Raw genomic sequence first — 12,842 nt, 5'->3', positions numbered from 1 at the left:
AACATTCATGCCACCATGTATGGCTATTCGAGATTATACAGTCATGATCCTGACCAAAGTCTCATCTTTGGGCCTGAACATTGCAGTTTTTTTTTGCCTAACACTGCCAGGGCTAGTTTAACAACTCTATACACACGCACAGAGATAATGCCAGTCACGAGTGATGTCCTTGTTTAACAAGCGCAATAAAAGGAAAGGAGAACACCAACGGTGGTTAATGAAATAAGAGTCAGCAAATTGCTATAAAACAGGAAAGCAACTTTATTTAAACGTTTCCCTCAAGTTTAGTTCAACGAGCTTACATCATTTCACATTCGTCATCAGATAGACAGACTTGGTTATGAGGGGAATAGTAGTGCAACAAAAAGGCACAAAACCATATCTTAGAGGCAAAATTAACCAGGATCAGTATAATCATAAGTATTGGTACAAAACAGAAGTTCACACCGAATAATGAGCATGATACAAGAACCGTAAGGAAATATCATCCTTGGTCAAAACACACTGAATTAATTATACTGTTTTACAACAACAAAAAATGTGGCTGTTAATTTACCTGCTCTGAGATGGGGAGGTTCAGAAAGGAGTTTCCTTCCTGTCCACGCTTTGGTCATAAAATAATTTGTCAAAAACATCTATTCTTATACTTCTTATGAGGCCTGGGTCGTGTTCAGAAGGATACGCGGTAGCAAAAAGGTTGGCAACAGAAACATTTTATTGTTCAGGCAGTACCTCATGGATCATAGTTTCAAAACATTCTCCCTACTGAACATGACCCAGTTCTTGTTGTAGATTTCTTAACTGGGCTATTTCTGATACCAGACCCAAGACTATGCCACCATCCTCTTTTCCCTGAGGGGACTTTTTAACATTAGTGAAAATACAAACATCAAAAATAACATTTATGCAACTGCTCCAAATGCTGGTCAGTAGCTATGTGTCTTTGTAAAGTTAGTGTCCCTTTCATTGGGTCATGGCTAGAAAGGAATACAATTTCCTAACCTTAACCCAATTCTCCTAACCTGCGGTGTAAGTTCTCCTAACCTGCCATGAAAAGTCAAATCTGAGAAAAGCTGTATCCATTCTAGTCAACCCTTTTATTGTACTACGACTAAGAGAAGATAAGTGCAGGAGGTACAATCACAATTAAGAATCTGCTAATTTATTTTGAGGGAATTCACAAAAATAATGGCATTTTCTAATTCTGCAAAGATTTACCACTGGATACTTAGATATAACATTGGCTCTAAATTTCAATGCGCTTGCAATATTTTCTCAGTATAATTTGACATCTCTATTCATCAAAAATGAACATTCATTCTATACAAGAGAGCAATTAAAATGTACACAAATATAATACAGGATATCAACAGAACAGTGAGAGAAAACAGCCTCATTCATATGAACCTCTGGGAATAAATAACTGATGCCCTGTTATTAAGAGGAGCCATGCAATTTACATCCAAACACACTTGGTGTAATACCACTGACCATTTTTGACAGGTTTTGTTGCTTGATGATTCCAGTCATATGAAAAGGACAGTCAACTTTCAAAAGTACTGTTGGGTGGGTTGAGAATTAGGGTAGGAGTGTGAATAGGGAATTTGCTGGGGGGGGGGGGGGGGGGTAACATTAAGGAAAGACCCATCGGAAATGGAAAGAAACATTTGGATGCCATAGAAGCTTTGGGGATGGGGAGGCAACAGGGGAAATGTTGTGGGGGGGGCTTGGAGGATGTGAGGGAATGGGTAGAGGCAAAAGCAGCTGTGATTGGTTGGATTATACAGACTGGTAGCCAGTGCGACTCTTCCTCCGGCCAATCAGGTAAGAGATAAGCACAAGGATGATTAGGAAGCTGAGAGCCACGCCCACAGCAATGGGCACCAGAAAGCTCAAATCAGAATCCATGAAGCACTCCACGGCTGCCACAGAGAAGAGACAGAGAAGAAGGGTTAGCAATGATAGCATGCTAGTGATTAGTCAGCATAAAAAGACAAGCGTTAAGAGGAGAGAAGAAACAGGATTTGGTTAAGTCCTTCACAGACATGAAGAAATTAGAATATTTTAAAAGCAGCAAGTTCAGAACCAAGACATATTCATCGGGGTCCGTCAGAGCATGTGCATTGGTTGCCATTTGGAAAACATTTGGTCACCAGCCATCTATAGTCAACCATGTGATGAGGAATATAAGATGTGTCAATCAAAATCAATCAATTCTAATTACACACAGCTGTTACATGCCAAATGTTAACGAGAAAAGCTATCATTTACACAGCCTCTTCTCCAAGTCAGTGTTTCATGAGAAAGAGCTTTCCATCCGGTGAATTTCACCATTAAGTTAACTCTGCACAGTATATTAGTCAAATTAAATCAATAATTATCCCGATGACCGAAGTTAAAGCCTCAGAGTGAGGATAATTTAGAAGTGCTCATAGCCAGTGCCCTGGTTTCGCTTTCTTCCAATGAAATAGGCGACCAACACAATGAGGACCAGTAAAGTCATGGCAACCCCGACCGCTATAGGAACAAGCCAGCTCTCTGTCGTATCGTCTTGGCAATCCTCCGCTGGGTGATAGTAAAGAAAGTGGGCATGGGGGGGGGGGGTTGCAGGGTGGAAGAAAGGTAAAACATCAAAATGGTGAATGCATGGTCATTCATACAGAGACGCTTCTCAGTCAAGAATAGTTGGAAAACAAAAGGAGGGATTTACTAAAATGTCCGGGGGACCAATATCATTGTAAAATATTAAAATGGTCCACGCCAGTTTATGCACAACTTCCATTCCCATTTATTGCAGCTAAAAGCATATTGAAAAGGAATTCAAAAATGAACATTGTTCAGCGCCACACAGAAGAAAAGATAATGTACTACTGAGTTAAAACATTATGAACATCTTGCTTTTCCATGACAGACTGACCAGGTGAATTCAGATTAAAAGTATGATCCTTATTGATGTCACTTGTTAAATCCACCTCAATCAATCAGTGTAGATGAAATGAGACAGGTTAAATAAGTATTTAAGCCTTGAGACATCGATTGTGTATGTGTGCCATTCAGAGGGTGAATGGGAATGACGAAATATTTAAGTGCCTTTGAACAGGGTATGGTAGTAGGTGCCAGGCGCACCGGATTGTGTCAAGAACTGCAACACTGCTGGGTTTTTAACAAACAGTTTCCCGTGTGTATCAAGAACGGTCCACCACCCAAAGGACATCCAGCCAACTTGACACAACTGTGGGACGCATTGGAGGCAACATGGGCCAGCATCCCTGTTGAATGCTTTCGACACCTTGTTGAGTCAGTCCATGCCCTGACGAATTGAGGCTGTTCTAAGGTAAAAAAATATTAGGAAGGTGTTCAGTGTATCTTAATTTGAAGAATGGGATTGGGATTTCCCCATTTCTTAACATGCTGAAAAAAAAGGAGCCAAATAATCCTATTCATTAATGTAATCAAACCTGATTGAATCTCAAAATGGAGATGCTTCTGTGAGCAAGGCACAAAATTGTCAAACATAACATTTGATCATGTCAAGTGAATGAAAAATTGGGTATAGTAAATGTTTTCAAAATTGTGTTTTAGAATTGATTGTATACACGGTCAATAAAAAAATACAATTTTAAAACCAAAGTAACAAACAGAATTTGTACAAAAGCAGTCCAAGACGCAGTCCAAGACAACACACTGGAATGTAAAGCAATAATCAATAAGAATATATTTGAAAAGGAAAAAAAAGCAAATCATTCACATATACAGCATCTTAAAAAATGTTTTGGGGTTGACTGATTGATCAATGGAAATTAAAGGCGGCAATCAAATTTCTCCATGTCTCATGCAGACCACCTCACTACGACAAAGCGATAATACACAGCAACTACACATTTTCACCTGTCCTTCTAACAGTACAACAATATACACATGTACTGCATTGTGCTGCACTGATTGTGGACAATCATCCTTTCTCCTATTCTATCGATTGGTGCAACTTATAAGCAGTCAACTGGGCAGGGCTAGAGTCAATTCCATTTAAGTCAATTTAGGAATTAAGCTGAAATTATAATTCCAATTTTCCTCATGAAAAAGCTGCGAGGCAAATTGGAATTAGAATTTCTTAATTGGCTTAATTGAAATGGAATAGATCCCAGCCCTGTTCACAAGTTCCCCCTTACTAACTGGCAGCTTTCAGGAGCAACACCGCAGCAACGGCTATAATATACACAGGTGTAACATTGCAGCACACATTTTCAATTTATGCCAAACTTACTTACAATTTAGTGCATTTAAATGAAGAAAAAAGGAAAAATAATCACCATCTGCGAAAAATAGGTTTGAATGACAGCAAATAACCAGCTATCCCTTTTTTTTTTAAACTAATGCCAACATGTAATGACAGGAGGGGTCTTGTGTTACCTTTCTTTTCAGGTTTGTCTTTTACATCCTTAAACTAGGCATGGACTTTTCAAAGTTAATTAAACACTTGGTAGATTTCACACTACACAATGTGAGCCAGTCAGTCAAAGACAGACTGACATTGGTGGCAACCATATGTCAAGTACTGCTGTGCGTGGATATAAACGACAGATGCCTCGTTTTGTCAAATCAACTTAGACGGAACTATATGCCAGTAATACCACCTTTTCTTTTTCCCCGAGTTGCGGCCACAGTCAAAAAGTCCCATTTCCAAATTCAAACTACTGACTGACTAGTGGATGATCAGTAACGAGCTGAAAGAGCACAAAGCAGCAGACCTTGATCCTGGTTAGTTGGTAGAGTTCCTGAGCCAAATCAACAAAGCTACTCAATGATGTCTCATTGAGCAGCGAGGCAAATGTGAAATGTTCAAGTCAGTCAAAATGTTGCGCTGCTACGATGAATTGTGAGGATGAAAAAAAACACAAAAGGCTGAACTAAAATGTACACAAATTCAATAAGAACATAAAGAAACAAAAAAGGAATCCCAAAGGGAGGTAGGGAGCAAGTGCATGAATCATAGTGAAAAGGGCACAGCCCCCAATTGTCACAGCTCCTCGTGTAAATGTGCAAACTGTAGCACAAGGACTTTAAACTGGTGTTTCTATGAAATGTGCTACTTCATAAAAAGCGCCCCTATCCTGAATGAGAATCCTCCGGCAAGTAATACAAGGCATGTCAGATGCAATCACTTTGAGAATTTTCCATAAATAAAGGCCTTCACTGGTTCCAAAGGGTTTGCACTGGCTAACACAGAGGGCAAATAATCCTGCACTTGCTCCTTTACAATGGAGAAAAAAAATGAAAATATTAAGCAAATCAAACAAAACAGAAATCACAAACAACAGTATGATAGTCGAACCTGGTCCTGGAGAGCATTTTGAATCTTCAGGTTTACCTGAATAAAGCTACTCAAGTCTACACCTAAGCAAAGCTAGACTAAGCTCAAGTCTACACCTAAGCAAAGCTAGACTAAGCTCAAGTCTACACCTAAGCAAAGCTAGACTAAGCTCAAGTCTACACCTAAGCAAAGCTAGACTAAGCTCAAGTCTAAGAGCAGCTCTTAAGAGTGGCTGAAGTAAGGAGGTGATAGTCTGACTATTCCAGTTGTACAAGTCAGTCGTCAATTGAAAGACTGCACTGAGATAGCCATCCAGGGCCAGGCTTTGGGACCGCCACCCCACACAAGGATCAACCTATGTTCTTGATTAATTATCACAGATTCATGATCACAGATTGCTTTTTAGAGGGTCTGATATCCCACATAGGTCTTCCTACGACCAATCACGTAAGCAATCACTACAATGAGAATCAAGCCGGCCAGGGCGGCACCAACAATGATTGGGATTAAGATGCTGGTGTCATCCAGTGAACATTCATGGGCTGCAGACGAGAGAGAGAATCAATGAGCACAACTTGGAACATCTTCTCATGATCATTTGGTTGTTAATCAGTTTAAAAGGGGCGGAAGCATGGCATGACCTCAAATACTTACCCGTTTCATCAAACTGGACATGTAACCTATTCTACTGAAGCCCATAATGGTTATTACAGTCTATGTCTCAGTTTCAAGCATGTTAGCTGCATTTGGCTCTAGTAACCCTTAAATTAAATCTATGTGTGTTGCAAACAATATTCTAACAAGAATTTACAAAAAAAAGAAGTATACGTTGTAATAAGCTGCCGTTGTAAGGGTCATGACGCAAATCCACCATCTCAGAAAGTCACCTACCTGTAGCGAATTCGCCTTTGTTGACTTCGAAGGGCTGGACGCGGAGCTCGAACGTGTAGAGAGTGAGCGTGTCGGTGACATTTAAGGTCTGCTCCTTGTTGCACATGTAGGAGCTGCCTACTGCCGCCGCCCAAATGGACATGTTGGTATTGGCTGCAACGACGGTGGCCCCTGGACATAACACACAGTGAGCAAAGCTCTAATATGCATTGCATGTACTGTGCAGGTGTTGAGTGTGTAATGTATACTGTTTATTTATTATAAAGCTGCACTGTTTCCAAGAAAAATGGCACCTCGGGGAGAATAAAGTTGATCCTATCCTAACATCCAATTAGGGACTTTGTTTCTGAAGGGGTTTGTAGTGCATTGTTGCTTACCCGTGGCTGGTATCACTGTGACGTTCAGAGCGTGCAGGTGGAACTTCTTGCCGTCCTGTAATGTGCAAAGAAACACTTATCAGCTTGACTGAAACAGACCTTACTCTGTATCTGTCCAACTGTCTACATGCTAAATGCAGACGACCAGGATAATACAGGCCTTGGTTTCAGATTTTTTTTTACATGTCTGGCTTCGTCGCCTTACATTGCTGAACGTGAACGTGATGTTGATTGTATCCGATGTCAATTTGAGATCGCTGCTGTTGGCCCTACAGGCTCCGCCCACTTCAGTCATATTGGGCACCAGGTTGATGGTCTCCTCTTTCTAGTAAAGGGGAAAACACAGGTCGGTAAACAACACTAACATACTAGCAGCAAAGACCTATCTTCATAGACAAGAAAATCATGTTCTCTGACAAACATATCTGAAACTTTTCCATTGAACAGACTATTGCATGCTAAAATAAGAAACATCAAAAGGGCCTACTTTACAATCGCTATCCTACTTGTATACATACGTCTCCTTGCTTGTAGCCGATCCGTAGGCCAAAGGTGGCTATCAGGCAGGCTGTGCTGTTGACGTCAGGTGTGATGCTGTACTTTCCAGTAGTGGGCGTGGGCAGTGTAGGGGTAGAAGTGGGGGCAGCTGTGGTGGTAACGGTCGTGGTGGGCGCCACAGTGGTGGGCGCCACAGTGGTGGAGGTCATGTCAGCGGAGCATACGGTGTCTGTGTAGGGAAAACAGAGAACCTATTAAGTTCAGAGAACCAACAGGGTTGGGATCAATTCCATTTCAGAAAGTAAACTGAATTACAGTTCACTTCCTGAATTGACCCTTTTAAATTGGAATTGACCTCAACCCTGGAGAAAACACACAGTAAAATAGTTTGACATACAGTGCAATCGGAAAGTATTCAGACCCCTTGACTTTTCCCACATTTTGTTACGTTACAGCCTTATTCAAAAATGAAAAAAATGTTTTAGACAATTTTGCAAATATCACATAAGTATTCAGACCCTTACTCAGTACTTTGTTGAAGCACCTTTGGCAGCAATTACAGCCTTCGAGTCTTCTTGGGTATGACACTACAAACTTGGCACACATGTATTTGGGGAGTTTACCCCACTGTTCTCTGCAGATCCTCTCAAGCTCTGTCCGGTTGGATGGGGAGCGCCGCTGCACAGCTATTTTCAGGCTGGGCCAATCAAGGACATTCAGAGACTTGTCCCGAAGCCATCAAACCAGATTTCCTCCAGACGTGACGCTTGGCATTCAGACCAGATAATCTTGTTTCTCATGTTCTGAGATTCCTTTAGGTGCATCTTGGCAAACTCCAAGCGGGCTGTCATGTGCCTTTTACTAAGGAGTGGCTTCCGTCTGGCCACTCTACCATAAAGGCCTGATTGGTGGAGTGCTGCAGAGATGGTTGTCCTTCTTGAAGGTTCTCCCATCTCCACAGAAGAACTCTTGATCATCTCCCTGACCAATGCCCTTCTCCCCCGATTGCTCAGAGCTGGCTGCCTAGAGTAGGAAGTCTTGGTGGTTCCAATCTTCTTTCATTTAAGAATGATGAGGCCACTGTGTTCTTGGGGACCTTCAATGCTGCAGACATTTTTTTGTATCCTTCCCCAGATCTGTGCTTCGACACAATCCTGTCTCGGACATCTACGGACAATTCCTTCGACCTCATGGCTTGGTTTTCGTTTTGACATGCACTGTCAACTGTGGGACCTTATATAGACAGGTGTGTGCCTTTCCAAATCATGTCCAATCAATTGAATTTACCACAGGTGGACTCCAATCAAGTTGTGATCAATGGAAACAGGATGCACCTGATCTCAATTTCGAGTCTCATAGCAAAGGGTCTGAATACTTAGGTAAATAAGGTAGCTGTATTTTATTTTTAATACATTTCCAAAAATCTGTTTTCGCTTTGTCGTTATTTTGTTTGACTGCGGGGAAAAAATTGCTCAATCTATTTTAGAATTAACAAAATGTGGAGAAAGTCGAGGGGACTGAATATTTTCCGAATGCACTGTATGATTGTGGCACATTTGATCTTACAATGGCCTGATGCTCGTACTACCTACCTTTGTCACTTTTGCTGCCGTTAATCACAAACGCCTGTAGAGCAACATCATACAGTGTCTGAATAACAGACTCTATTGTCAGGACATCTTCACTCTTGCAGGAGTAGTAGGTGTCCACACTCACGTTGGTGATAACTGACTTTCCTGTCACAGACATGGTTTCTAATAGCAAGAAAAATGGTCAAATATCAGCATGTACCATGTGAATAAACAGTATCACGACATCATGGCCATGTAGTCTAGTTAGTTACCGTTTGATGTAGAGTTGGGGAAGACGCTTGAGTCATTGAGATTGTAGGAGAAGACAATGGTATCTACTTGGTAGGTTTTGTTCTTTATAGCGAATTCCACTGTCCAACTGTGCCCGTATCCAAAACTGAGTTTCAATGTCGATGTTGTGTTATCACAGGTGCTCCCTTCGGTTGTCACATTTTCAGGCAGTACAAAAAGAACAGTTTCATTCTGAAAGGGGACGAATATATTGGACAGTCATTAAAATATTGATTCCCTTTTATCATTTCCCGCCAAATTCCTCAAGAACAGTGCCATTTCGCATCATGAAAAAATAGTACAGCAGACATAACATAAGTGTGTCCATTATAAATGATGGATTAGCAGGGGGAGAAAACTAAATATTTCATATTCTGGTACAACGGGTGGGTCTAATCCTGATTGGTTAAAACCACCTTCCATCTGGTGTCTATTCCACAAGTTACCACTGGCTAAATCTATGAAGGTAAAATGTCTATTTACTCTGTTCCATCTGACTGCGTAAACCAATGTCTCATCAGCCCAGACAAGCAATTTATAGACTTGATCTCTACTATAAAAAAGCATAGACGTAATCTAACATTTCTTTTAAGCAGACGGACACAAATCATTTCAAGAGTTATTTATAGGCCTAAGTATATTAACATGCAGAAAAACATTTAAAGAGTAAATACACACCTTATTTACACCAACTTCATATGTGACTGAGAAGTTGACCATCAAATTGGCATAGAGGCATAATTTGTTCTCCGTGTTGTTGACTGACACTTCAGTCCCATGTGATAGATGGAGTTCTGAAATAAAAATTAACAGCCATTTTCTTGATATGTAATGAGGCTGGGAGACTCCTGAAAACCCCATTTCAATAAATTCACAGTAAACACAAATCTTACCAGCATAGGTAACCTAACATGAGTGTTGGTTATTTTCTACTTGCCTTTTACAAGTAACCCAATGGAATCAAATTCTTGGAAAACTCAGAGTGGGGAACACACCATAGGCTAACAATTTCAAACCTTCATTGTTGTTAAAGTGTTCATCATCTGATCAATCTCACATGGAACTAAATGGGCCCGTTTTCCCGATAGCAACGGAACTTAGGTTTACAATTGTTTTACCTGTCCCAGACCTGCTGTTTTCATCTCTCTAGAGACCGCAGGAGCGGTAGAGATACTCTTAATGACCGGCTATGAAAAGCCAACTGACATTTACTCCCGATTATTATTTGACCATGCTGGTCATTTATGAACATTTGAACATCTTGGCCATGTTCTGTTATGATCTCCACCTGGCACAGCCAGAAGAGGACTGGCCACCCCTCATAGCCTGGCTCCTCTCTAGGTTTCTTCCTAGGTTTTGGCCTTTCTAGGGAGTTTTTCCTAGCCACCGTGCTTCTACACCTGCATTGCTTGCTGTTTGGGGTTTTAGGCTGGGTTTCTGGACAGCACTTCGAGATATTAGCTGATGTACAAAGGGCTTTATAAAATAAACTTGATTGATTGATTTTAAAGAGGCACCGTTCCTACCATGCAGAGAGAATGTTTGAAGTGTTAATCTTAGCTTAACATTAGAATTACCCCACAAAACTGATGACAGATCAGCTCCTAGAACAATATTAGCCCCTATGGCTGCAAATATTTAAGTGGCTTATTATGCTTAGGATTCCCAACAATAATGCACTAAATTATAAATTGGGCAGATCCTTGGGCACATGTTACACCATCATGAAATACATTGAGGCAAAATATTTACAGTCAGTAGCCTTTTGGCAAAATAGAACTCAATTGATTGAAATATATATAGGCCCATGTGGCCTATTTTTTAAACATTTATTTCACCTTTATTTAACTAGGCAAGTCAGTTTAATGCAGTCACCTCAGTTTTTATTTGAAGTATATTTTCATCCTTTACTTGATTGTAACAATTGAAAAGACTTTGGCAACTTTGTATTTGCAGTCAATTTCGTTCTGAAGTTATCAGCAGCCAGACTGATAAATATTTTGCTTCTATGCTTAGCAGAGATATTAGGTGAATAATGTGACATGGAAGGGCAAAAAAGCTCTAACTATGCACTAAGCTGTTCTAGTGGTATGAGGCAGTCAGTTAAAAACAATCGCTTACAAATGCAACTTTAGTATGGATTATTTTGGGAAACAGCTGATTTAACGATGCTCCTACAAAGATTCTAACAATGAACTAAGCCCTATTGTGAAACCGGCCCTGGTAGGTTATCACGAGTGACCCTGTGTCCTGTCACCCTGAGTGACTTGATATCAGAGGCCTTAGCTTGCAACAGAGGACTGGGGCCATTTCTCAACTGAAAACATTCTAATGAAAATGGAAAAAATTGCAGGGGGGGGAATGGAAGATTTGACTTGAATATCAAGTGAGTCCTGGCAACACCATGGCAGGAGGCCAAAACCTATCCAGGCTATAAAAAAAAAAGATATGCATTGGCTCAATGTGCAAATTCCTTCTATCAATCATAACAAGGGGATTGCTTTATAGACAGCAACTGCTATAGCAATCACTTAGGTAACTGTGCAGGTTTAAAATGTTACTGCAGCAGTTTACAATTAAATAACAAAAGGTCAATCAGCAGATACTTGGTCACGAGACAACTTCCTGATCAACGCGCAAAGCCATATATCATAAATAAGACATAGCTAACGTTACTAAAGTGAGAATCCTTACTGTAAATTTAGCTGAGATTTTGGATTGACCTGGATTTAATACAGTATAGTAACGCTAACGTTATCTAGCTAGTATATTACATATTGATACCTAAGCAAATGTGTGACAAGTAGCTACCTAGCAAACTACGAGTTGTGAGCCTATTTCAGTCATCGAACGTTAGACATGTTCCAAATGAACAGGGCGAATGAAGCTGGTCGATTTTGTCGTTGACATGTTTGATAACGACACATAAGGACGATACTGCTAGCTAAGCCAGAAATGAAAGACAATGCCAAACATTACTTGGTGTTTAAGAGAGCGCTGTTATTTTCCCTGTCCACCCAGAAGTCATTTCTGTAACATGACCTGTCAATAAAGACATAACAGATAATAAAACTACTAACGTTAGCTAGCTAATTTAGAATGACAGGTCAACAGTGCCATAAACTTAATATCTTAGATTATTGAGTCTTTGATTGCCGGTAAAGTTGCGTAAAATTCACATGAATAAGTTTTTACTTTTCATTTATTTGTTGAGTTAAACTTCGCTACAGCTAATGTTTGATATAAAACTAGCTAACTAGCCTAGCTAGCTACTGGCGCAGCAAATAAATAACGTAGCTAGCTAACGTTAGCTCAAGCAATATGGCTGAAGATAGGCCTGCCACCCGAAGTGACGGAGCACCGAAAGTTCCCTCTTATGGCTTACTATATTACCCAACGATGACACAAAGCAATATTTCGTTCAATTCTGTAAACATACCATTTCCAAGAGCCAGGAAAAAAATCAAAAACGCACAGCGAAACATGATAACTTGGTAGCCAAAAGACTTGTTCAGGAAGCGACAACAGCTTACGACTTCAGCTACCTTTCAAGTGCAGCTCGAGCGCATCGTCTCCTCAGCAATACTAAAAAAAAAAGTACTTCCGGGTCACGGAATTTCGGAACAATAACTTAAAAATCCCCCGCGTAATAGTAAAAAAGTGTCCTTAATCTGTATTTATCTATGATATATGAAGAAAAAAAAAATCTAAACATTAACAATGATAAATATTTGTTCATATTTAAGTGAAATGTGCATTAAATGTGGGTTTAAAAACATGTTCCAAGGTCAAATAAATGCTCCCAATGCAATACACTGTATATGAAATACATATTGGTTTACAGATAGAAAACTATTCTAGGTGCCGAAGTAAAAGATGGGTTGGGATTACTCACTAGGGTCT

General features: G+C 40.2%; 1 protein-coding gene across 3 annotated transcripts; it reads right to left on the bottom strand.

The window, feature by feature from the left end:
- Positions 1 to 237: 237 nt before the first annotated feature.
- On the bottom strand, positions 238 to 12,515 carry LOC129828011 (lysosome-associated membrane glycoprotein 2-like). 3 transcript variants are annotated; one of them, XM_055889406.1, is made up of 9 exons: positions 12,379 to 12,515; positions 9,618 to 9,733; positions 8,921 to 9,131; positions 8,670 to 8,831; positions 7,098 to 7,306; positions 6,785 to 6,904; positions 6,580 to 6,634; positions 6,203 to 6,373; positions 238 to 1,922 (listed from the first exon to the last, which is right to left on the bottom strand). In XM_055889406.1, exons 1-9 carry the CDS (start codon positions 12,422 to 12,424, stop codon positions 1,780 to 1,782), a joined length of 1,233 nt encoding a protein of 410 aa, XP_055745381.1. In that variant the 5' UTR covers positions 12,425 to 12,515; the 3' UTR covers positions 238 to 1,779. The 3 variants fall into 3 exon arrangements, with proteins under 3 accessions (XP_055745381.1, XP_055745380.1, XP_055745382.1); XM_055889405.1 differs by having other exon boundaries at positions 1,830 to 2,565; XM_055889407.1 differs by lacking the exon at positions 238 to 1,922 and adding an exon at positions 2,765 to 5,853.
- Between the last annotated feature and the right edge of the window lie 327 nt (positions 12,516 to 12,842).

The sequence above is a fragment of the Salvelinus fontinalis genome, chromosome 29, assembly GCF_029448725.1.
Source record: "Salvelinus fontinalis isolate EN_2023a chromosome 29, ASM2944872v1, whole genome shotgun sequence".
Classification (NCBI taxonomy): Eukaryota; Metazoa; Chordata; class Actinopteri; order Salmoniformes; family Salmonidae; genus Salvelinus; species Salvelinus fontinalis.
This window is presented reverse-complemented; position numbering and strand designations above follow the sequence as displayed.

Bases quoted from the DNA above. Each gene is read 5' to 3' on its own strand.
- LOC129828011 (XM_055889405.1), bottom strand. From the start codon at position 12,424: ATGTTTCGCTGTGCGTTTTTGATTTTTTTCCTGGCTCTTGGAAATG. The intron at 6,635-6,784 runs GTAAGGCGACGA...TGCACATTACAG, and splicing joins TCACGTTCACGTTCAGCAAT to GACGGCAAGAAGTTCCACCT. The intron at 2,566-6,202 runs GTAGGTGACTTT...ACTATCACCCAG, and splicing joins CAAAGGCGAATTCGCTACAG to CGGAGGATTGCCAAGACGAT.